This window comes from Physeter macrocephalus, chromosome 1 (assembly GCF_002837175.3).
Source record: "Physeter macrocephalus isolate SW-GA chromosome 1, ASM283717v5, whole genome shotgun sequence".
NCBI lineage: Eukaryota > Metazoa > Chordata > Mammalia > Artiodactyla > Physeteridae > Physeter > Physeter macrocephalus.
The window spans coordinates 113,327,902-113,351,438 of record NC_041214.2 but is presented as its reverse complement, the minus strand read 5'-3'; the positions used below and the strand labels follow the sequence as shown (position 1 = coordinate 113,351,438).

General features: G+C 38.9%; 2 protein-coding genes across 9 annotated transcripts in view; one reads left to right on the top strand and one right to left on the bottom strand.

Annotated features, from left to right (window-relative positions):
• CMSS1 (cms1 ribosomal small subunit homolog) overlaps positions 1-23,537 on the top strand; it is a 380,724-nt gene that overhangs the window by 14,475 nt on the left and 342,712 nt on the right. The gene's annotated exons all lie outside the window — the stretch shown is intronic.
• The window catches only part of FILIP1L (filamin A interacting protein 1 like), a 304,847-nt gene that overhangs the window by 3,738 nt on the left and 277,572 nt on the right, over positions 1-23,537 (bottom strand). For 3 of the 4 annotated variants that reach the window (XM_055085903.1, XM_028494011.2, XM_007129011.3), the window contains one exon: positions 11,285-14,060. In XM_055085903.1, coding sequence (XP_054941878.1) covers positions 11,285-14,060 — 2,776 coding nt within the window. Of the gene's footprint in view, positions 1-10,276; positions 10,305-11,284; positions 14,061-23,537 lie in introns of those variants that run through there. The other variant, XM_055085904.1, reaches the window with a different exon arrangement.

Sequence of the window (23,537 nt, the reverse complement as noted above, 5' to 3'; positions counted from 1 at the left end):
AAGCTGTGTTCCCTCAGGAATGTTCCTGACTCCAGCAACTGCAGGGTCTCTCATTACACCTTTAGCTCTAGGGGTGGAAAGGCTCAAGGCTCCCAAAGACGGTGGGTCATTTTCATTTGTGGTCACTGGGGTGGTGCAGGGAGGGGGCGGATTCAGGGCTGCCTGACTCCCTTAGGGACCCAGCTGTGGAATGCTTGGTCAAGGCCGTGTGTTATCAGAATAGCAGTGCTTTGTATTTTTGTTTTCCTCTGTTTAATGGGAAAGTACATAAGTAATGATGATGGATATGGTGATGAAAAGGAGGAAATGCTAAATTGAGGGAAAAAATCTTTGAAATATTATTGTCTTCTTTTGTCTTTTGTATTGTTTGGTAAATCACTGCTAATTTATTTATTTATTTATTTTTTTAAAGGAAACAACAGGTAATGAATCTGGGAGATAGCCTAGAGTTTCATATGCTGCTTTGGCTTTTTTCTCTTGATCTTCTCAGAACTTCCTCATTATACCATAAAACTTTATCACTAAAGATTTTACAGTTTTATATGGCAGGGGGTCCTTCAAAAGGAAACTCTGTAGTTTCATTAGCTCATTCTCACTAAACTCTTGTGAGAGAACATTTGGTTTTAAATAGAGCTACAGTGCTATGATTTATATTTAAGGGTTGTCCAATTTCTGAGGTGAAGTCTAGAGGAAATTGATGCCTGTATTTTATAAAGTAACATGGTTTGTGGTGGTACCTAGTCACCTCCCAATCTCTCTGTAGTAATTACACCATGGGCAGTGAGGGCAATCCAAGAATAAGCATTGAAATACAGTTTTCAAAAATCCTTCCTAACCTAGTTGCTTCCATTTTGTGCCCAGACACATAGCATCACGTGTAGAAATAGAATGTTAAAATATATTAACCTTGAACGGTTTTGTTTATTCCCTTTCTTTTTATTCATCTGTCAGGTTTTTCACCTCAGCTTTTTTTCTTCTTCTGTTTTGGTACCCACTCCCCTCTTTCTCATTCCCTCATTTGCATCCATGTAATTTTTAAAAATCATTCGCCAGCTAATATTTTACAACAGCTTTGGATTAGTGGCTAGAGCACTGGCTATGGAGCCAGATAGACCTGGGTGGGTCTCCATTCTGTTCGGGCACCACCTATCTGTGTGTCCTTGAGCAAGCCAGTTAGCCTGTCCAGAGCTTAGTTTCCTCATCTGTAACCCTTATTTGGGGATTAGACTGTCTACTTGCAAGTTCCTTAGTGGGTAGAGATATTGTGTAGGAAAGTCCCTGGCACATCTGAAGTGTCAGGTCTGTGTTAGTTGTTACTAATGTCAACATTATTATCTTTGTCTTTTTCCTTATAGCTGTTCTTAAGGTGCTTATTTCTTGATCATAATCATAACTTATCTTCTTATTTATTTTACCTTTCTTGTTTTTCTGCTTTATCCCTTGTTCTCCCATCTCTCCAATTAATTATTGGAGACATGTTGCTAAGCATAGCAGTTGCGGCAGCTGACCAAGCAGTGTCAATTACTGGGCTGTGTTTCTAACCACCTCTGGCCCAGAAAAGAACCTTCACATTCTTTTCCCTCCTTATCTTACTTAGTCTATTCGTTGTCTTTCTTTTTTAGAGTTCACTTGAAAACATATTTTTTTCTAGTCTTTCCTTTTTTTTTCTATCTTTTAATTATTCAACAAATGATGCAGTTATACCAACTATAAAGCCCTTTGACCTTGACATTCAATGATTCTATGAAAAGAACAAGTGCGAGCCAACTGTGGCCACCAGGTATGTTGTTAGACCTGCACACCTTTGTTGAGCACCTATTACCAGCAGTATTTAAGTCCTGGATAACGTAGGACAGTGGTTCTTAAACTTTATAAGCCCAAGAATGACCCAGGCAACTTGTTAAGATGCAGATTGCCTGAATTGGATTTCATAGGTGTGGGTATGTAGAAATCTGTGGAGCCCTTGGTAATTCTGATAAATGTGATCAGTGACTGCATTTTGAGAAACATTGATATAAGAGTTTCAAAACTAAATGACAGCTGATTCTTGCTCTCAAGAGATTATAGTATAGGAGGGGTAACAAAGGATTATAATGAGGCAAAATGAAGTGCTATAATAAAAGTACAAACAGAAGTGTTTTGGAAACTCAGAGGAAGATTGAGAAAAATAGTTTTCTAGAGGAATTGGCATTTGAGGTAGGAGTAAGATTTCAATACAAGGAACAAAGAGAGAAGAGCATTACTGCCCTAGGAACAGCATGAGTAAAGGTATAGGGTTAGAAGCCCTGCTAGTGTGTGAGAGGATGGTCAGTACTGTGAGGGTGCTGATTTTGTCAAGAGTTTCAAAAGGAGATGAGGTGGGAGGTGGAGGTCTGATAGAAGGTTTGGATTTGGGGCACTCGGTAATGTAAGTGCTAAGTAAGTGCTGCTTTGAGGGGAGGGATTGAAGAATTGCCATGATCAGGACAGTGTTGTAGAAGGATCACCAGCAATACAAGTGAAGGTTGGGTTCGAGGTGAGGGATTAGAGATGCTACTATTTTACAGTAGCATCTGTACTGAGGTGTGGATTTGGGGGGTACTAGCACAGATAAAAGGGGGAGGCCAGAGGAAGAAAAACCGGGGCAGAGTGGCTGACTGGATCTGGGGGATGAGCAGAGAAGTGGAGAATGGGACTCAGATTTTGACCCTGGATGACAGAGAAGGTGCTGGACCATCACCGAAAGTGAGACAAAGCAATCCAAAGAGCAATCCAAGAGTGACAGTGCACTGGGGTGGGGGCACATGCCAAGTGTGAAGTATAGTTGGACCTTCCACGTGGAACTGTTTGGTAGGCACTGAAAACTTGGAGTTGTTGCTTTGAGAATCATCACAGAAAAATTGTTGATACCATTCAAGTAGCTGAGACAGCCCAGGGAGAAAATGTAATTCCTCCTCATCTGCCCCTTTTTTCTTCTCCCACTATGGGTACTTCTATATCCTTTTCCCAGAGCCTGAGGGGTGAGTTTTGTTGGGCCCTATCCTGTGCCCACATTCCCTCTACAAGGCTGCCTGTCTTAACTGATAAGAGTGTAACTAGTTCTGAGAGCAGCCCTCTGAGGAGGCATTTCTTTCCAGTACATGAACAATGCACAGTGATTGAACCATTTTCCAGGCACTGATTGGCTAGCTGAGGGGAGAGAAATCCTGCCCCTCTCCTTCAGTGACCAGGCTGTCCCCTGGGCCATCGTGTCTGGGCTGAACAGACAGATTACATAAACTCACACTCTGTGGGGGGATCTGCCACTCCTTAGCACAGGGGCAACCAGTAATTACAGGATGGTCCCCGTATAGTACATTTCCTTCCTCATTGGTAGTCTGAGAATGCCTGGAATAGGGCCATAGTTGATAGGATGACCTAAAAAAATAGTAGTAGTTGTCCATTGTTCTCCCTAATCCTCTTATTACCCTTCTTAGAAGCTAAAGTCAGCGGCTCTGGCAGCATTTATATTTTCTGAAATTTTTGTAATAAATATGTACTATTGTTATAATCAGAATAAAAAGTTTTATATAAAAAAATTGTGCTGCTTATGTCTGTCACTATGAGAGATATTATCCTTCTCAGAGTAATCCCTGCTGCCCTGAAGGGACTGTCAGGTGTTTAAATGTTTCTTATGTTATGGACTCTTTGGGGATCTATTGCAGTTTTTAGTTAACTCCTCTTTCTATAAAATGATACTTTTCTGAGGCCTCAAAACTGACTGATATCAGTGAATTCAGGCAAGAACACGATTAAAAGGCAAAGAACAGAAGAGGAATAGCTCTTTTTTTTTTAAAGAGAAGGGAATAAAACAGCCAACTCTCTAATGGTAAAGGATAGTAATTTGTTCTTGAGGAATTGCTTTGAGTGACCGCATTGAAGCCGGTTTTTATACGCACCTAATTGTTATGAGAGATAATTGGAGACCAATTTGAAGATTTTCCTCTAAAATGGCAATTTTATTTGTTATGCTCCCTTGGTTTACAGTCATTTAATCCTGAATTGGAAGCAGAATTTAGAGACTGACAAGGATGAACCCTAACACTTCTCCCTCTGAGCTCAAAAAATACACAATGCTTTTTTTTTTTTTTTTTTTTTTTTAGTGATTTTGGGACCATAAGTCTTTCCTTATAAGTCATCATGTTACTTGAGAAATGGAAACCCTGAATTAGGGTATACCATCCCAGGAAGATTTTCAAAGGTTCTGCAAAGGCAGAAGTTCCACCACCTCTGGGCTAAGCTGGTGGTGCTTGTCTTTTTGATGGCTAGACCTTGATCCCTAAATTGCCTTTTCTGGAGGTTTTTGATCACTGTAAGGACTGTCAAAGTGGCCACCTACTTATAAGCTTTGATGTGCATGCTTGTGATGCTGTTTCTATGGATCATTTTCACTTACTTCTGATGCTTTTCACTCCAGCCATCTCTGAGGCCGATCAGGTACCTCTGTTCTTCACATGTTGATAGCCTGTCCAAACTCATTCTTCATGCCTAGAATTTGTGCCTTTGCTTATAGACTCCTGCTTTAGGATAGAGTGGACTTGGACTGCAGCTTTAGTGCTCCCTGACAATGAGGACTTGTTACCCTCCTTGGTCTTGCTTTCTCCTGTCTCTTATCAACTGCACCATCCCCAGGTGAATCTTCCCCATGCCTGCTCATTTGTGTGGGGCTTGGCCTTTCACATTCATTATCTCTTGTTAACCTAACAGTGGCCTGGAGACGGAGGAGTTGAAAGGGGAGGCAGATTGCCACTCTGGTCTGTGGTGATCATGGTAGGCTTCGGAAGAAGTAAGGCTTGAGCCAGACGTTTCAGTGTAGATCACTTGATGAGAGAAGAGAATTCTGTCCAGGTAGAGCAAAGGGGAGGAGGCATACGTAGGGGTGTTCCGAGTGTTCTGGCCAAAGCGGCAGGCTTCTGAGGCAGAGCGCAGGCAGGTAATGTTAGGTGCCCTACCTGTGTCCCTGGGCAGTGGAGAGCATTAGGTGCAATTTATTTTGCTCCCCCGCCTTGCACTGAGGTAGCTTCTCAGTATGTTGCCATGGGACAATGGAATTAGACCTATGTTCATGTCTCTTTTTTGTCATACAAACAGAGCCACCTGGAACAATTTTCTTTACCTCTCAGAATTTAAATTTTTTTAATCTTTAAAATTGTGATGATACCCACTTTATAGGGTTATTTATGAAATAAAATAACAGTGTATAAAGGATCAGTTTTCTCTTATCTCACTGCCCAGAAACCTTTGAGGACAGAGTGCTCCCTAGCACGGTATTAAAGGCCCTTCGTGGTCTGACAGTACATGCCGTTTGCACCTTACCCCTGCCCCAGCCATCTCAACATCAGCCACACTGTACTGCTTACTGTTCCTTGAATGCTGGTTTTCTGCTCTCCTGCCTGCCTCCACACCTCTGCGCTGAGCACCTCCTGGAAAGCTTTTTGTCTTCTCTCTATCCCAAGTTTTCCTCCTCTCCCAGCCCACCACCCCTCCTCCAGTCAAATCTTATCTGTTTCTGAAACCTGACCCCTGAACCCTGCCTAGAGTAATCTGCTCCTCCTCCAAACTCCTATAAGTGCTTTGCTATCTATAGAATTCCTTTTCTGTGTTGTGCTCTTAATTACCTTTTAAGGTAGTCCTCAACTCCCACCTTAGATTCTAAATCTTAACCCCTGCATAGCTGTCCTGCACAACAATGAGTAATATTAGGTGCTTCATAAATATTTCTGGGTTCATTCTTGTAGGTGATTTGTCCAGGAATGAATAGAGCTTGTATCCTAATAGAAGACATTTGTGCCTGTGGTGGTTATAAGCTAATACAAATGGGATTGAAACTCCTCCGAGAGGACTCTTTGAAAGGTCTAAACAGTAAAGGGTTATTTCTTAAGTTCTTGGGAATCCTGGTGAAACCTATTTTTCCCCCATTAAGGCAAAGTTGGTTGGTTGTCTAGATCTCTCTTTATTTCTCCCAAAGGCCTGTGAGAAATGGAATGCTCATCTGAAAATACTGGTTTATAGTATGGTATCTTTGAAAGAGACAAAGGTACAAGGTATTAATACAAATATAAATGTTCAAATATGCACGTGCTCTGGGCCGATCTGTCAAGTTAGTGGAAACAAGCCTTATGCAATGAAACTCTTTAGTGCAGGTTTTTAAATTTGTTTTGAGGCTTATATTTAGTCAGATTCAAGATTCTCATCTCTACATACCAGACAGAAGCTCTTGAAGGACAGTGAATCTTTTGTCTCCTTAATAGCCGCCCAATTCAGTTTGTCATGATCAGTGGATTGATCAGTTGTGTCCATGTGCTTTGAAGAGAAGACACTGCATGCCGAGACACTGTGCATGTCACGGAGACAGGAGTGCTATGTCAGTTAGTAAACCCACTCCACCCTTCCAGGGACCTAAAGAATGGCAGAGAGTGAGACAGCCTTTGTCGGTCTGTAGGGCCTATTGTTGGTTATCCAAAGATGACTAACCTTTAAAAAAGCAAAACTAAACTAATAGGCAAAAAAAAAAAAAAAAAAAAAAAAAAATGTCTCTTTCAGGTAACCTTACAAAAATATCATACAGAACCATTTGGCTATGCAAGAAAAAGGAACTCACTAAAATAAGAAAAGTAATTTCAGGCTTTCAAAAAATTATCTCAAATAATTAGATAACTTTTATTTATCTTGGCTAATAATTTTGTGAAAAAATAAGTGAAATTTTAAAATGAGGCCACAAGAGGATTATCTCTAGGATTGCTGACTGCAGTGCTAAAGGTTAGCCCAGATTACATTTTTATGGCACCATTCTAAGTGTTGTAAAACCTGGTGTCCTGATAGAATATTGACAGATTTGTATGTGTTGCCATATGAACAGTGTTAATTCATTATCAAATTATAAAGTACTTAGGAGTGTGTTGGCCAGTTAACTTGCTGGACTCCCTATGGATTCCTAACCCTACAGCGTTGCCTTTGGGGGCTGCCTGCTCTGACATATTTGACTGCACAGTGGAAGAATCCATCTGTTGGAAAGGAAAGGAGTTTAATCTAAATGAAAATGAATTTTAAGGGGGTTTAAGGTTTGGGGATTTTATTGAACCGCTTATCTTCCTTGTTCTTGCATTTGCTTCACTGTGGCCCAAGGTGAATGGAGTCCTTTGTTTTGGCTCATCCAAACTACTCTCTTTAATGTGGGTTCTGGACCATTCCCAAGAAATGCTGTAGGGTTACGTTGAGGGCCTGGGATCTGAGGGAGAAACAGAGCTTGTAGGTGTCAGACAGCCTGCTACTACTGCTCAGTTAAAGATTCAGGCATCTGTGCTTTGCTACAGTTATAAAACTGGGAACCTTCCCACCTATAAAATGGTAGTTTTTATTGAGCTTTTCTCTTGAATAAAAAAAAAAACCCTGGAGACTAAGCCTTCTGTTTGTCATGCTAGCCACTAGAGGGTGGAATAGTCACACTTCCTGAGACAGGTGTAATTCATTCTGATAGAGCAAGACTAGAGTCAGAACATATTTGCTAGTGTTTATCAGTATAGAAATTTCTAAAACAATGGAATTCCTTCTTTAGGTACGTACTAATCAGCAGAGGAACTTTTTTAAAAATGCAGCTTCCGGGGCCCTACCCTCAGAGATTGTGACTTGATAGCTCTGGGTGGGGCATCAGGGGATTCTCATACATGTGTTTTGGATTTTACTTTGAGAAACATTGATCCTAATGTTTCGGGCATGCATTATTGCCTGATTATCTTTTCTCTTAGGATTGCAAAGTAAAATGATTATTTTGGAGGAGGAAACAATAACAGAAACCAAAATGTAGGGAAACTGTAGTGTTATTAAAGCTCTTTTCCTGCCTTTGTCTAACAAGTTTCAAAGGAGACTCACTTTGTAAAGAATTGGAATCAAAAAAGCTATTAAAAATATGTTTTTGTGTGGTTATATTTTAGTCAAGAAAGATCACAGAATGCTTAGGCTACAAGTCCAAGAATTTTAAATTAAATACCCCTTTTATGGCCATCTCACAGTGCAACCTAATTTATACTTTGGGTGTCATGAAGACCCCATGCCTAATATCTTGGCATTGTGAAATGGAGTTGTAGAAACCTTCTAGGTAGAGTTTATATAGTCCTGTCATCATCTTATAGAGACTTTCCTTTGTGTGTAAAGATCCAACTATAGTAATGCACATTGTCCTTCTGGAAGTGGTGATCCAGAGAGCAGCGGCATCCTTGGGAAAGCTTTGCAAATGCTCTTAAAAGGGAAGAAGAATGTGGTAAAATCATTCAAATCTGTGATAGAATGCTGCAGCTTAAAAAGTTAAAGGGATAGCGGGACTGAGTAAAATGAATCTTGGTTCTGAAGCTGGGACTTCAGATGAAATGAAATGAAAGGAAGGTACTTTTTCAGATGTTTATAGAAACAGTCTTGTCTTCTGTGAGCCTCTCTCAAAGGCCTTCTTTTCTTCAAGAATACAACCCTCCACTTTCACATATCTCATATGAAGATTTTCCAGTGTCACTTCCTCTCTCCTTCCTAGTTTTCAAGGTTCTTCTGTGATTTTATGTGAATGAAAAAGAAAATTCTGTAACCTCCCAAACACACACGCACATGCGCGCGCACACACGCAGTTATAAAAAATTATTTTTGAAATTAAAGGCCAAAAATATAGGATGTGTCATTCTTTTTGTGATTTTATGGAAAAGGGAAGATACTTTTTTTTAGAGATGATGCTCTCTTTACCATAAACTTTAATTAGTAGCACTTTTAGTAATCTATATATGTTATTAATATGACAGTGTTCCTAAATTTTGATGTGGATATGAGTCATTACACTGAAGTAGTCCTAGTAGAGGAACCTCTAAAAAAGGTTCAGTTTCTTGAAAGTCCAGTAAATTTCCAATAATGTTAATTACTTGGGAAGCCTATTTATAGTTAATATCTGGAGCAGATGATGAAATGAGAATTTGTGCATCATAATCATGGAGCACAGGACTTGTGGTATTAACTTTATTGTATAAAATTGCTCTGGCTCACAAAAGATAAGAAATTGAATCCTTACAAAACAGTTCGACTAATGAATAGCCCAGAGCCTCTCAAACTCTATTAGTTACAGGTGTGCCAAAAATGGATCTTTCCCTCAGTACTTGGGGCAGCCAGGAGCAACCTGGGGATGACAGGAGTCCCTGATCAGGAGTCCCTGATCATCCCTGCCTCTTTATCCATTGTATCCAGTGTGTTTTCTGTTTGTGTCATTATGTGACAAAAGTTGGGAAGCGCTGGGAAGGCTTTGTCCTTTAATTCTTCCTGGTTTCTGTTTATTATTTCATGATTAGTTGATCGCTACCCACCAAAACATTATCTGTACTCTCTTATTATCTAGAAAGACATCTCATGCAGCAATGTTATCAATGTCTACTTTGCAAGATGTAAAATGATGTATGTAGTTTCTTCTAAAGTTCTAACCCAAGGTGACTTAAAAATAAAAACAGTTTTGGAAAACATTTAGACCATCATGTATTTTGTAATACAGTTGGGTCACTGCCAATTCCCAAGATAAATGTGTTTAAACAGAAGCTTTCTTATTCATCACTAGCCTCAGCTTTCATCCAAATTTATTTAATGATGATGCAAGCCCACAGCGTTGGTGTTGCAGTTCATCACCATGGAAGTGTTTCTGTCAACAAATCCTTGCTTTGCTATCATGAAATTGATTTTGCAGGGAAAGGAGGATAATTGTAAAAGATTCCTTTTACTTCTAAAGATCTTCACAGTTTGCCTGGGTGTCTAAATGAATTGTGTTTAAAATTAATAACTGGCAATAAAATTGACCACACTAAATTAACAGTTATGAGGTTGGAAAAGGGAAAATGGCAATGAGCTACTTTGTCTGAAATCATCTTTTTTGAATGTGGCTTGGGGACCAGATTTGTAATTTAAAATGTTCCTCTGAAAGCTGTTCTCTGCTACAGAAGTACAGATTATGCTGAGTCCCATTAGCAGAGTATCAGAATTCCTAGGATGCTTTTTTTTTTTTTTAAGGATTACTGAGTTTTTCTCACCTATCTTGAAAATGGCGTAACAATAATCACAGGAGAAACTTCCCTCAGCTAACATACTGTATTTTTTTTAACTACGCCTTTTCTATAACTTACATTGTAATTATCTTTGGTTTTTATTTGCTTGTTGGGAGGTTAAAAAAACACACACACACACAGTTAAGTTTAAGCTTCTGAATGCAGCCCACTAACAAACAAGCAAGGTAGGAAGCACCTACCTTAAGTAATTCAAAGTATTTTGGGAACCTAATAGGAAAAAGGAACAAGAAAGACATTTTTGCTTTGAAGCAGTGTTCAAGAGCATATGTCTTAGTGGCTGATTCCAGGTTTGGATGTAGACATAAATGTTTTAAGGGGATTTTCATCTATGGTAGAAATACAGTCAACTCTTGATTGTGAAGGTAACTTGTATTTCCAAATGTGCTTTTTCTGGCTTACTATCACATTTCAAAGCTTTTTACTTTCACCATCAGCTCATATGTGCTCACAAAAGAAAATTATTTAATATTATTTTATTCAGTGATTATCAGTAAACATTTATTAAGTAACTAAATTCCTAACATGTGCTAAGCACTGTGCTGGGCACCAGGGATATTGAGATACATCTCAAGCATGAAGTTTGCTCCTGAGAGATCTTATTGTTCACTTTGAAATCAAAGAGCCATAAAATTTCATTTATTTCAACTACTTCCTCCTCCTCTAATATGTGATCAGAAGTTGACTGTATATGGGAAGTAGGTCCTGTTTGTTTTTAAGGAAGAATTAATAGACATTATGAACAGGATATAAAATTCTATTATACATGCAAAAAAAAAAAACCACAAAATGACCAAAAGAAAATTCAGCAAGCAATGGTAAAAATAACAAATTATTTACTGCTTTATAATGTTAAAAGTATTTCACCAAGACAAGTTGCAGTCAAATTAATGTGAGTTATGGAAAATGAAATACATAAAGATGTATTTATACAAGTGCAGACTAAATATTTTCCATACAGGTATGTAAATGAAAAAATATACAGTAAGTGCACGCTTGATATGACTATGCAGGCAACACTTAGTTAGTTTCAGATACTCTTGGATAGTTCATGCATAAACCTTCCCAAAGTACAAGTTCAGTCAGTCTTTTGAGGGATGTGGAGGGATAATTAAAAAGAACTGAGTTCCTTGCAATAATATCGGTATAAACCAAATAAGGGAGGGTGGTCAGTTATATATATTACTTACTGTAATTTGTGATTGTCGAGGAAGAGGTGTGGCTGTTGGTGTGATAGTAATACTGCTGGTGACTTTATTGGTTGTTTTGTTTAGTGCCCCATTAGTTAAGCTTTGAGTTCGGTTATCCTGCAGCGGTGCTGAAGGGCTGGCAGGTCTCACGGGGCTAGCTACGGCTTGCATGTAAGGACTTCCTAAGTGAATGTGGATTTTATTATCCTCAGTAGTTATCACACTTGAACTGTTACTGTTTGAACGCTGAAACTGCCATGATGACTGCCGATCAGGGGAGACTCTGAAAATCGCGTGCTTGGCACTGATTTCTATCGGCTCTGGAGAGCGTCCCTGCTCAGGGGAGCTAGCTGAACCAGTAACAGCCAAAACCTGAATAGGTGACATTGTCCTTTCTGGAGTTATGGAACCACAAGACTCTGGGGTCTGTGCCCTGGCAAAGGTTGCCATGGTAATTGGGGACATGCCTTGCTCTAAATTCATAAGGCCTTCAGCAGAGGTTTTTGATTTCACTGGAGTTATGGAGGCATTTTGGAGGATGGTTATCCTTTGCTTTGGAGTGCCACAGTTTGGTATCACTGCAGTGCTTGTGTAAGAGTGAGGACTCTCTGTGGTCGGACTTGTGATTTCAAGAGTGGCTGTGTTTTGGACATGGTCTGGAGTAACCTTTATATGAAGCGGCTGCCCAGGTGTGTGGCTTAGGACTAGATCTCCAGGTTGCACGATGTTGCCATTGGGTTTAGTTTGTATTTTTCCATTCTGAGGATGGCCCTCCTTGGACTTCATCCAAGGAATCCATAGCTTCCTGTTAACAGGACAGGGAGTAGATGGGTTGCATTTGAAGGACAGTACGGACTCCTCATCATTAGGGTCCTCATTCTGGTCCTCACTCTCCTCATATAACTGACCGTTGATGACTGCTCGTTCCAGAGGAATGAGACTCTTGTAATCAGGTGGCTCATTGTCTACTGTTTCTGTTTGAACTTCTTTAGAAAATACTTGAGGGTCAGAGATTCTTCTTCCATTGAGACTGGGCCGGAGGCTCTTACTGAAATGACGGTACCGCTCTAACTCTTTAGTGAGGTTTTCAATCTCTCTTCCTAAATCTCTGTTCCTGTTTTCTTGTTGACTGAGTTTCTTTTGCAGAACTGAATGATCTCCCTGGAGGTGACATATCAGGTCCTCAGTTGCCATGTATTCATGAATTTTCTCTTTCAGTGCATCCACTTCTCTTGAGAGGTGACCTGATTTAGCTTCTTCTTCCTGAAGCCTTTTGAAAAGCCATTGTTCATGGCTGGACTCTGTCTTTTCTGCTAACTTGTATTTGGCAAGTTCCATTTTAACATGTTCCAGCTCTTCAGATAAAAATTGAGCTTTGTCTCGTTCATTAGCATACCTTCGTTCTAGAGTCTCATACTCATCTTCAGTTTTCATGAGGTCATCCTCAATGGCTTTCATATCCTTTAACTTCAGTTTCAGTCTTTCCACTTCTTGAGAGAGCTCTTTAATCTTATTGTTCTCTTGGTGTAATGCTATTGTGGACTTACCAGAATCTTGATTTAATTTGTTTTTTAGGAAATCTTTCTCAATTGCTTCCAATGATTGAAGCCTGTTTTTCAACATGTTAACTTTGGACAGGAGATCATTTCCTTTCTCTTCTTCCGCTTTCAGTTTGTTTTTTAGATCATCTCTCTCTTTCGTTACACTGTACATTTTTTCTTCCACATCAGTTTTGGACTTCAGTGCCCTTTTCGTTTCTTCAATTAACTTCTCAGTAACCGTTGTCACTTTATTTTGCTCCACTTGAAGCTGAGAAGCAGCAGCTTGTAACTTATCTTCAGTTTGCTTTAATTTTTCACTCATTGTTTTCCGTTCATCTACCAGCATCACAGTTAATGTTTTCAGTTTAGTTAAATCCTCTTTTAGGGTGAATTCTGTCTTCTCCAGCCGACTTTCAATGGCTTCTAGCTCTTTGATCCTTATCTTTAAACTCTCCAGTTCCTGAGATAACTGCTTTGTGGTCATCCTTTCTTTTTCTAAATTACATTTCAGAGAGTAACATTCTTGTTTGCTTTTGTTGAAAGCATCTTCTAATTTTTCCAGAGCCATAATTCTTTTATTGAGTTTTTCAACCTCGAGTTTAAAGTCTTTACTCTGTGATGTTTCCTTTTCCAGCCTCTTATTGAGATCTCTGCACTGCTCCTCCATTTTTATGAGCTCTTCATCCTTCCCTTCCATTTCTAGCACGCGTTTCCTGAGCTCCTCCACCTCAGCCATGATACTGGAGTTTCCATATTCTCCCTTGTTAATTTTTTCTTTTATATCTTGCAGCTCCTCTTCTGCTTTTCGTAAAGACCTGTTTGTCTCTTCTAACTCATCAATTTGTCGGCTGAGTGCTGCCAGCTTTTGTCGAAGCTGGCGATTTTGGCTGTCCTCATTGGTGAGCTTCGCCATAATTGTTTCTTGGTTCTGGTGAAACTTTGTGGTCTGCGTTTGCAGATCGTTCTCTAGTCTGGTTGCCTTCTGCTCTTCTTCCTGAACTCTGGCTTCAGCAAGGGCTAGTTTAGCATGTGTTTCCTTTGCACTCGTGGTTAGGTCTTGGATTTTCTGTCTTTGAAGGGCAAGCTGTGCCGTCAGCCTTTGTTGTTCGTCCACAACCATCAAAGCAAAAGACTTCAGTTTGGTCAGCTCCTCTTTCAGGGCAGTGACCCTCTTCTCTTTTTCTTGCTCCTTCTTCTTCTGGGACTCCGTTTCTTGGTCAATTAACCTTTTTAATCTGAAAAATACAAGAGCGCATTCTATTTTGTAACTGGTGCTTTAGACACTTGTCAGCTGTGAGTAAACATTTATGTAATTTAGAAAGACAGTATCGACTCATACAGTATATGGAAAGGAGTTCCTGAATTTGATGGGGGAGGAGAATCTTGATTAAACAGATGTCTTGCTTTTTTGTTTCCACTACCTGCTTTCCTCCCACCGCTCATTGATTGGTAACAGTTGCAGTTCAGCAGGAGGGCAAGAATATTTGGTTTAAATTGCTTGTGTAACATATAATCAGTAGACATTGTAGCCTGACGGCTGTAAAAACAGACAGAAGCTTGAGATTCAGTTGGAGGAAGCTTCCAGACTGGCCCTACTCTTACCAACTAATTAACCTGGGCAGTTATTTAACATCCCGAGGGCTTCAGTTTCCTCTATGAAAAATGGAGGCAATAATTGTATTATCTCAGGGGCCATCTGTGAAAATTAAATGAGATAATTTGTCTAAGATTCTCACAGTGCTGGCACATAATAAGCATTTGATAAGTGTTGTGTTGCTGTTGATCCATTTTATTAATGTGGTTATTATTATATTTATCAAATGGTTGGCTTAAACCATTATGTGATACATTAATGTTTGGTGATCAGCTTCCTGATTCTTAGTTAAGATAAAATTTATTCACATTGCTTAGAAGTTAGGCACTTTACTGATGGACCTATTTGCCAGTTTAAATTTGGTTTACACTATCCTGACATTGTGTCAGGAATCAATTCACATATATCTGTATCCCCACAGTGGATGGTAGTTGAATGAGAGTAATTGACAGGCACCTAAAGGGGTTTAGAGTTTTCATAACACTTGGGAGGAGCATGGGATTTGATACAAAAGAGCTTGATAAGTGACATGTTAGAAATGGTGGAGGAAAAACTCTTATCAGGAACATAATGAGTCCCTCTTGAATGATGACTCTATGATAACATGTTATTTTTTTCTTTATGTTTTAAGTTTGTCAACAGAACAGGAGGACATTTTACCTGCAATATAAACTGTCTCTTCCACACATTTTTTTCCCTCAGTATTGAGGTCATAGTTTTAAATTTGTGGCACTCCTTAATTACACTGGGAATGGGCTGATTACAGAGGATGTAATTACAGCTTTGCAGTATTGTTATACAGAAGCTAAAATAGGATGGAATCCCTGAAGAATTGAACTAAGGGACTTGTCATGGATGAAAAGTTATAAATATTTGTTTTCTGATCAAGCATAGAGAATTCATAATATTTTAATGTATCTTTTCTACTAGGAATGAGTTAACTATCCAATGCATGTCTTTAATCCTTGCCAAATAACTTTCTTTTTAAAGTTGTTTAGGATTTGAGAGGACATTTTACAAGGAAGTTAACTTGGGGTATTCTTCTTGGAAATAGAGTCCTTTTTGAGATTCTAATCCACTCTTCTGTAATTACACTACACAAGAGGAACGTGTTTTAAATAATTGTATAATGAAAGAACTTTCAAACTTTTTTATGGGGAGGATCCACTTTTAGTTTTTCCTGTTTTGAGAACCTGACAGGCTGGCCCAAGGGCTGTGGCCTGTGAAATTCTGAAGAAGCTGGTCTGGATGCTGGGGTGGGGTGGTTGATGATCTCATCCACAGTCTTGGCGAGAGGCTTGCCCATGGCTTCTGGCTCTGTCCCACTCCCTAGTTGAGACACATGGGAACCTGAGAAAAGAAACACGGCGGCTCCCTCCTGAAAGGTAGTGGGACTTCACAACCCAGTGGCAGAGTCCATGGGAAACTGCTTTGGTGGTGGAGTGGTTACAGAAACTTTGGCAAAGTGCTTCTTCCTCCCACCTTAGCATTAGAAGGGTATTTAACAGTACAGCAGCGAAATATTTTCCCCTCTCTACATCACAGTTCTTAGAATTTTATAAGAGAACAGTTTCACAAAAACTTTTCAGGATTTTTCAACTTACTAAATAATACCATGTGCTATTTCATTTTCATGAGAAGAAGGTATGTTTTCTTATGATACGAAGGAGGGAAGACTGTTTGAAGTGTAATGAAAAGACCATTAAAATTGAATGGTCATCAGTGAATCTTAGCATTGCCATAACTGGCAAAAAAGATTTTGAAGACGCTTCAGTTTCCATTGTGTTCAGTGTTTTCAGCAGCAAGCATGATGCATCTTTTTCAGCATGGTGCAAGTTCATTTATCTTTTTCATGGTTTCTGAAAATCGGCTGGTATCCCCATCTGTGTCCAAGCCCCATCTTACACAGTTAGACACATGAAACTGACAATTCGAATACATTCGCTCTCAGCATTTCCTTACTACTTGTTTCCTAACAACCTCCTATTCCCCTGGACCAGTCCCATGAGCACACCTTAGGACAGTCAACAGGCTAGTCAGGTAAAGCCTTTCAGGGAGGAAAATAGGAATTTATATGCAGAAAGAGTTATACCCCCAACCATCAACCAATGTGAATCCAGGATAGGAGGGAGGCCCTGATGGAACCTTTCCAGAGCCAGTTGGGTGCTTGTAATGCTATTACACATTGCAGGGTTGTGATGTATGTATGAGAGAGAGAGAAAAAAAGAGACAGAGACACTGGTTATGCTACTGAATTGGAATCAGCACTTCTGGTATGGTGCATGGGTTGATCCTAAATCATTCACTATTTCTTGCCTTATATCCTGAAGCATTTTGAAGGATAAAGTTTGAGGTTAATTTATAGTCTTGAAGAAAGGTGTTTCCTTGTAAAGTTAGCTGGTCTTACAAGATTTGAAGCTGCAAGCCTGGCCTGTTGTGCACAGTGCCCTAAACAAGGAAGCTAATTGCCACAATGCTAATTACTAATGCAGGGATATCTATATATTTATGTGAGTGTATAATACAAGTGTGTGTGTTTATGTGTATATACACACATATAGTTGACTAGGTTATTTTTTTCTTTCAAATATATATTTGAATGCTTTCAGCAAATATTTGCTGAGAGTTGACTGCATTTTAGTTATTTGAGGTCCACAATCACTTATCTAGAATTTCCAAAGCCAAATGTTTCCAAAATTCTAGAGTTTTCAAATTTTAGAAGCGCAGTAAGGAGCATCCACCATATATTACATAAAAGCTTCAGTAAGGCCTGTGGCACCACCTCCTAAGCAAACCTCTGAATACTTCTACAGTGAACCATGTGAATAGTTACACTAAGTGGGATAATTAAGATAATAGATAACCTCACATCCATTCAAGTTTTGCTGCCAAATGAGTTCAGATAAGAAGTTCTGCTGCCACAATTTAGCAAAAACTTTATGTAGTTTTTAGATCTTTGAAATTGCAGACAAGGGATTGTGGACGTGTACAATGAGGGTATAGACTTGGTATCTTTTTGGTAAGAAGGGTGTGGAGTTTGAGGGTCCTAAGGCAGCTTCCTTCTTCAGTAGGATTGGGTTTTAAACCAAACAGTAACAATTTTCTGTCTCCATTATTTTTCTTTGCATATTAACAGGCTCTAGGCATTGATGCTGACTGACTTTATATGCTAATACAGATTATCATTGACTCTGGTTTTGCTAGTAACAGGAGATAAGTGATTTTGAGAGCTTTTAACTAGGGTACTCATAATCTTGAAAGTAGCATAGACCTTGGGATGTCCAGATATGAAATTCTTCCCCTCAGAACTGAGGTCAAATTATTGCTCCTTTTCCCATGAATAGTTCCAATTAATATGCCTTTGTGCCTTTTCCAATTAATATGTTTGTATAATCTAGGCTAGGGTTTCTTCAATGTCAGCACTATTGACATTTTGGGCCAACTGATTCTTTATGGTGGAGGGCCTTGTAAGATGTTTAGCAGCATCCTTGGTCTCTACTCAGTAGATGCTTGTAACATCTCTCCAGTTGTGACAACCAAAAATATCTCCAGACATTGGCCAGTATCTTCTGGGGGTGCAGCATCACCCCCAGTTGAGAACCACTGATCTACACCTGTGTTCGTGTTGTGTGTGTGTGTGTATACACGTGTATATGCCAGTCTGTCATTAGAAGTTAGACTCTTTATGGTCCTGCCTGGCTCATCTTTCCCACCTGAGTTACATATACACCTGGTGATTGTATCTTCTCTGCTCAGAGCCTGTTCTTTACCAGTGCTTCTCACAGTTTAAGGTTCATTTGAATCACCTGGGAATCTTGTTAAATGGCAGATTCTGATTTTGTACGCAGGGGATGGGCCTCAAAATTTGCATTACAGCATGCTCCCAGGTGATGCCAGGACTGACTAAGGCTTTACTATGTATGTGTCAGATGTTTTCTGGAAATGGTATTCTGGCTCAATATTAAGTCAGCCAATTGTTCATCATTGATAATACCCCAAACTGTCAGCATAGCATATATTCCTGACCTACAGGGCCATCCATTTTTCTCACAGAGAACATCGGGTAGGACTAATGACTAATCTAAAATCTGTCATAATTACTGGAAAAAATGACTTAAAATGCATATTATAGGTGTTCGATTAGTAGCTAAATTTTCACCTTAAAAAAGGCAGTAAATAACTTTAGTTCTAGCCCAAAGACTAAAATTATTTGAAACTATATACCATAGTAAAAGAATTCTGGTAAAAGAATGCTACCATTCTTTTAGTGCCAGTGATGTGCTGCCAAGCACTGAGCTAAGTCAGTAGTACAGCTATTGCTTCTAATTCTCAGGTGAGCCTATAGGGTTTGAGATTATTCTCTATTTTACAGCCATGAAAATTGAGGGTCAGAAAGATCAGGAAGGGGCAGACAGAGCCTGTTCTCTTTCCCCATACTACACTGCCTCTCCAACAAAGAACACAAACTAGTTCATGGACCTGGTCCACATCTGAAGTGTCTTTCTCAAGGAACACTCTTGTGTGTTAGAGAAACTTACCAGCCTAAAGAAAAATTCTCATTTATCATTGTGCTTGCATTCTTTTTAGTTCATATCTCACAGAGCAGTGGTTTTCAAATGTTTGTTCATAACTCCTAAAATAATTTTCTATTATGTACAATTAATTTGTTCCTGTAAAAAGAGTAATTATAGCACTTTCTTTTAGCAAATGCTGTCTTTTTTACTTATTGAGGTATAATTGAAAAATAAAATTATAAGATATTTAAAGTATGCAATGTGATGATTTGATATATATGAATTTTGAAAGGATTCCCACCAAGTTAATAGTTCCATTACCTCACACGTTCACCTTTTTTGTGTAAGAACACTTCGGTTATATTCTCTCAGCAAATTTCAATTATAATATACAGTATTATCAACTGTAATCACCGTGTTATACATGATAACCTCAGACAGTATTCATCTTATAACTATAGTTTTACCAGCCCTTCCCTATTTCCCCCATTCCCCCAGTCCCCGGCAACCACCATTCTACTCTCTTTCTAAGTTCAACTTTTTTTTTTAGATTCCACATTTAAGTAATACCATGCACTGTTTGTCTGTCTCTGCCTAGCTTATTTCACTTAGCATAATGCCCTCTAGGTTCATCCATGTTATTGCAAATGGCAGGATTTCCTTCTTTTTAAAGGCTGAATAATATTCCACAATATATATACACGTGTGTATATTCCCACACATATATGTGTGTGTACACACATGTAAATGTATATGTGTGCTGTAGATATATAATGTATTATATATAACACTTTACCCATTCATCCGTTGTCAGACACTCAGACTGTTTCCATACCTTGGCTATTGTGAATAATGCTGCAGTGAACATGGGAGTACAGATATCTCTTCAAGATAGTGATTTCATTTCCTTGGGATATATACCAAAGGATCACATGGTAGTTCTATTTTTAATTTCTTGAGAAACCTCTACACTGTTTTCTATAGTGGCTGTACCAGTTTACATTCCCATCTGCAGTGTGCAGCAGTTCCCTTTTCTCCACATCCTCCCTAGCATTTGTTATCTCTTGTCTTTTTGATAATAGACATCCTCACAGATGTGAGATGATATCTCCTTGTGGTTTTGATCTGCATTTCCCTGATGATTAGTGATGTGGAGTGCCTTTTCATATACCTGTTGGCCATTTGTATGTCTTCTTTGGAAAAATGTCTGTTCAGGTCCTTTGCTCATTTTTTAATTGGGTCATTTGAATTTTCTGCTTTGAGTTGTATGAGTTCTTTGTATATTTTGGGTAATAACCCCTTATCAGTTATATGTGGTTTGCAAATATTTTCTCCCATTCCATAGGCTACCTTTTCATTTTGTTCATGGTTTCCTCTGCTGTGCAGAAGCTCTTTTTAGTTTGATGTAGTCCTATCTGCTTATTTTTACTTCTGTTACCTTTGCTTTTGGTGTCAAATTCAAAACATCATTGCTGGGCTTCCCTGGTGGCGCAGTGGTTGCGCATCCGCCTGCCGATGCAGGGGAACCGGGTTCGCGCCCCGGTCTGGGAAGATCCCACATGCCGCGGAGCGGCTGGGCCCGTGAGCCATGGCCGCTGGGCCTGCGCGTCCGGAGCCTGTGCTCCGCAACGGGAGAGGCCACAGCAGAGGGAGGCCCGCATACCACAAAAAAAAAAAAAAAAAAAATCATTGCCAAGACCAGTGTCAGGGAGCTTCCCCCTATATTTTTTTTCTAGGACTTTTAGTTTCAGGTCTTAGGTTCAAATCCTTAATCCATTCTGAGTTGATTTTTGTGTATAATGTAGGACAAGAGTCCAGTTTCATTCTTTTGCATGTGAATATCCTGTTTTTCCAGCAGTTATTGAAGAGACTATCCTTTCCCCCTTGTATATTCTTGGCTCCTTTGTTGAAAATTAATTGACCATATATGGATGGGTTTATGTCTTGGATCTCTTTTGTGTTTCACTGGTCTCTGTGTCTTTTTTTATGCCAATACCAACTGTTTTGATTATTATAGGCTTCTAGTATAGTTTGAAATCAGGACATGTGATGCCTCCAGCTTTGTTCTTTATCAAGATTGCTTTGGCTATTCAGGGTCTTTTGTGGTTCCATGTACATTTTAGGATTGTTTTTTCTATTTCTGTGAAAAATTACATTGGAATTTTGATAGGAATTACATTGAATCTGTAGATCATTTGGATAGTATGGACATTTTAACAATATTAATTCTTCCAATCCATGAACATGGAACATCAGTCCATTTATCTGTGTCTTCTTCATTTTATTTCATCAATGTCTTATAGTTTTACTATACAGATCTTTTACTTCCTTGGTTAAATTTATTCCTAAGTATTTTATTCATTTTGATGCTATTGTAAATAGAATTGTTTTCTTAATTCTCTTTCGGTAATTTGTTCTAAAAGAATTTTTTTTAACTAAGTACGCCTTCACACATTTTAAAGCTGGCATCTAGAATTTTTTATTCAAGGTTTAAATAATTGCAAAAGATATATATTAACGTCTGCCATATCATCTAAAAGTCATCACTGGCAAACCAGTCAACCAAATCAGACATTCAGGAAAAGTCTGGCTTCATTTTTCAACTTAAGTAAAAGTGTAAATACACATCCCTCTGGCAACCATTTCACTTCTAGAAGAGATGAGGAACAAGAGCTTATTACCCTGAGTTGTCACCAGATGAAATAACAGGCACTGTTACTTCCCTATATCCATCCAGTGCTTGGTTCAGAAGCTGCTGCTGCTCTGCTCTCATGGGACTCTATCAGGAGTATTTCTAGAGTTGTCCCTTTGTCTGTGCCCCAGAGGGGTTTCCAACCCAGGAAGATACAATGTAAGAAGATCTTACATTAATTTGGTAAGATTTTGTCAAGTAAGAAGAAGACTCTTTCCAAAGTGTTGTTAGAAAAGGAAACTTGTAGAGCACAAGCACTTTTCTTCTGGCAGAAAGCATGTGTGTGAATTGCGGATGTAGACACTGATTCCCTTAAAGCTCTCCATGCTTATACCTCTGGAAATTCTTTGTGTACCCACAAGAGTATGTGTACTCCAGTTTGAAGAATACTGTCTTGGAGTACTCATATTCATGTTCAAGTACTGACATGAGAGGATTATAGGAACATTCATTGAATCCTGTCCAATAAAAACAGGTTGTAGAAGCTGGTTTTATGTACACAAATGTGAGGTAGTTAAATCCAAACTGGCTTAAAGCAGTGGCTTATAACAGCTCTTCTTTAAAGTTTCTATTATGGCTCGGAACTGTCATAACTTACTGTAGTTTGTCACTATTATTCTGTGCAATGCCAGCTCCTTGTTTTTTCAAAAATCATCACGTATGTCATCTTGAGCATTCTTTGGTACTAATCATAATGCTGGTTCCTTATTACAAAGTATACATTCAGAGCATCTTTTCAGTTTTTATTTACACACACGTCAGCACACATGTGTGACTGTATTTTATCTCCTCTCAGTAAAACACTGTTAGTAATATGCATCATATAACACACATAATGAAACAGATGGTGTGTCTAAATGCTATAATGCCAGTCATACCCATAATAACTTATATATAATTCTCATCACTTTCGATTTGTTTTATTTATGTACATTACAATCAACACTACTAAAATATAAGCTTCTTAAGAACAGGACACATGTCTGATTCATTTGTGTCTTCTATATTGTCTACTACAAAGCCCTTACATGTAGAAGATACCAAATGAATGGCTTTTTGAATGAATGAATGAACATTTTCCTGTGGGAGATACTGTAGTATTGTCCTAACTAATTTTATTCATTTTTACAAGAAGGTGCTCTGGTGTTTACCATGTGCCTGGTTTTAGGTATTTAAGAAAATTAGGTGTAAATGGTTTTCCCGTTGGTGTTCTCCAAGTACACTGGCCTCTGGAAAGAACTGAGACTGTTCTTCTTTCTTCGGATCCCTGCATTAGAACTGTATGTGCTTGCTTGTTTGAGAAGGGAGATGGGTGGTAAATGTCCACATCCTAGCCCCCCACTCTCCTTTGGTTATTTCATCTCTGCAAACAAAGGAGTGGTCCTTTTAATTTTTTCCTCAGAGCCAGAGCTATACTGGACAAATATGTTTGTTTATTACACAAGCAACATTACATCAACAACAATGAAACCGAAAAGGAAATATTCACCTATGGTCCGACCACCCTAACACATCAATTATGTTTCTACTTTTCCAGATCCTTTCCCAGTTTTTCATACAACCAGCCCATATAAATAAGCTTAGCATGATTATCAAGCAATAAAACCACAAGCCATTAATGGCATTGTGTTGTTTCTGGTAGCTATAGAAATCAACCTATAAGTAGTGAACAACTTCAGAGTCAGCTTAGTTTCTCACCTGTCATCTTTTAGAGGACAAATACCCACTGTATTTACTATGTGGACCTTGAATTTACAGTTTCTGATGTTATGAATATGGCAACACTATTGTTCATGTAATTTGCAAACAACAAAGAATATAATACTGGGACTATACTGACATGAACAGGGAGGGTTCCTGTTCTGCAGAGTTTGTAGGCTTTTGGGAAAGAATGAGCAGATAATTTCAGTGC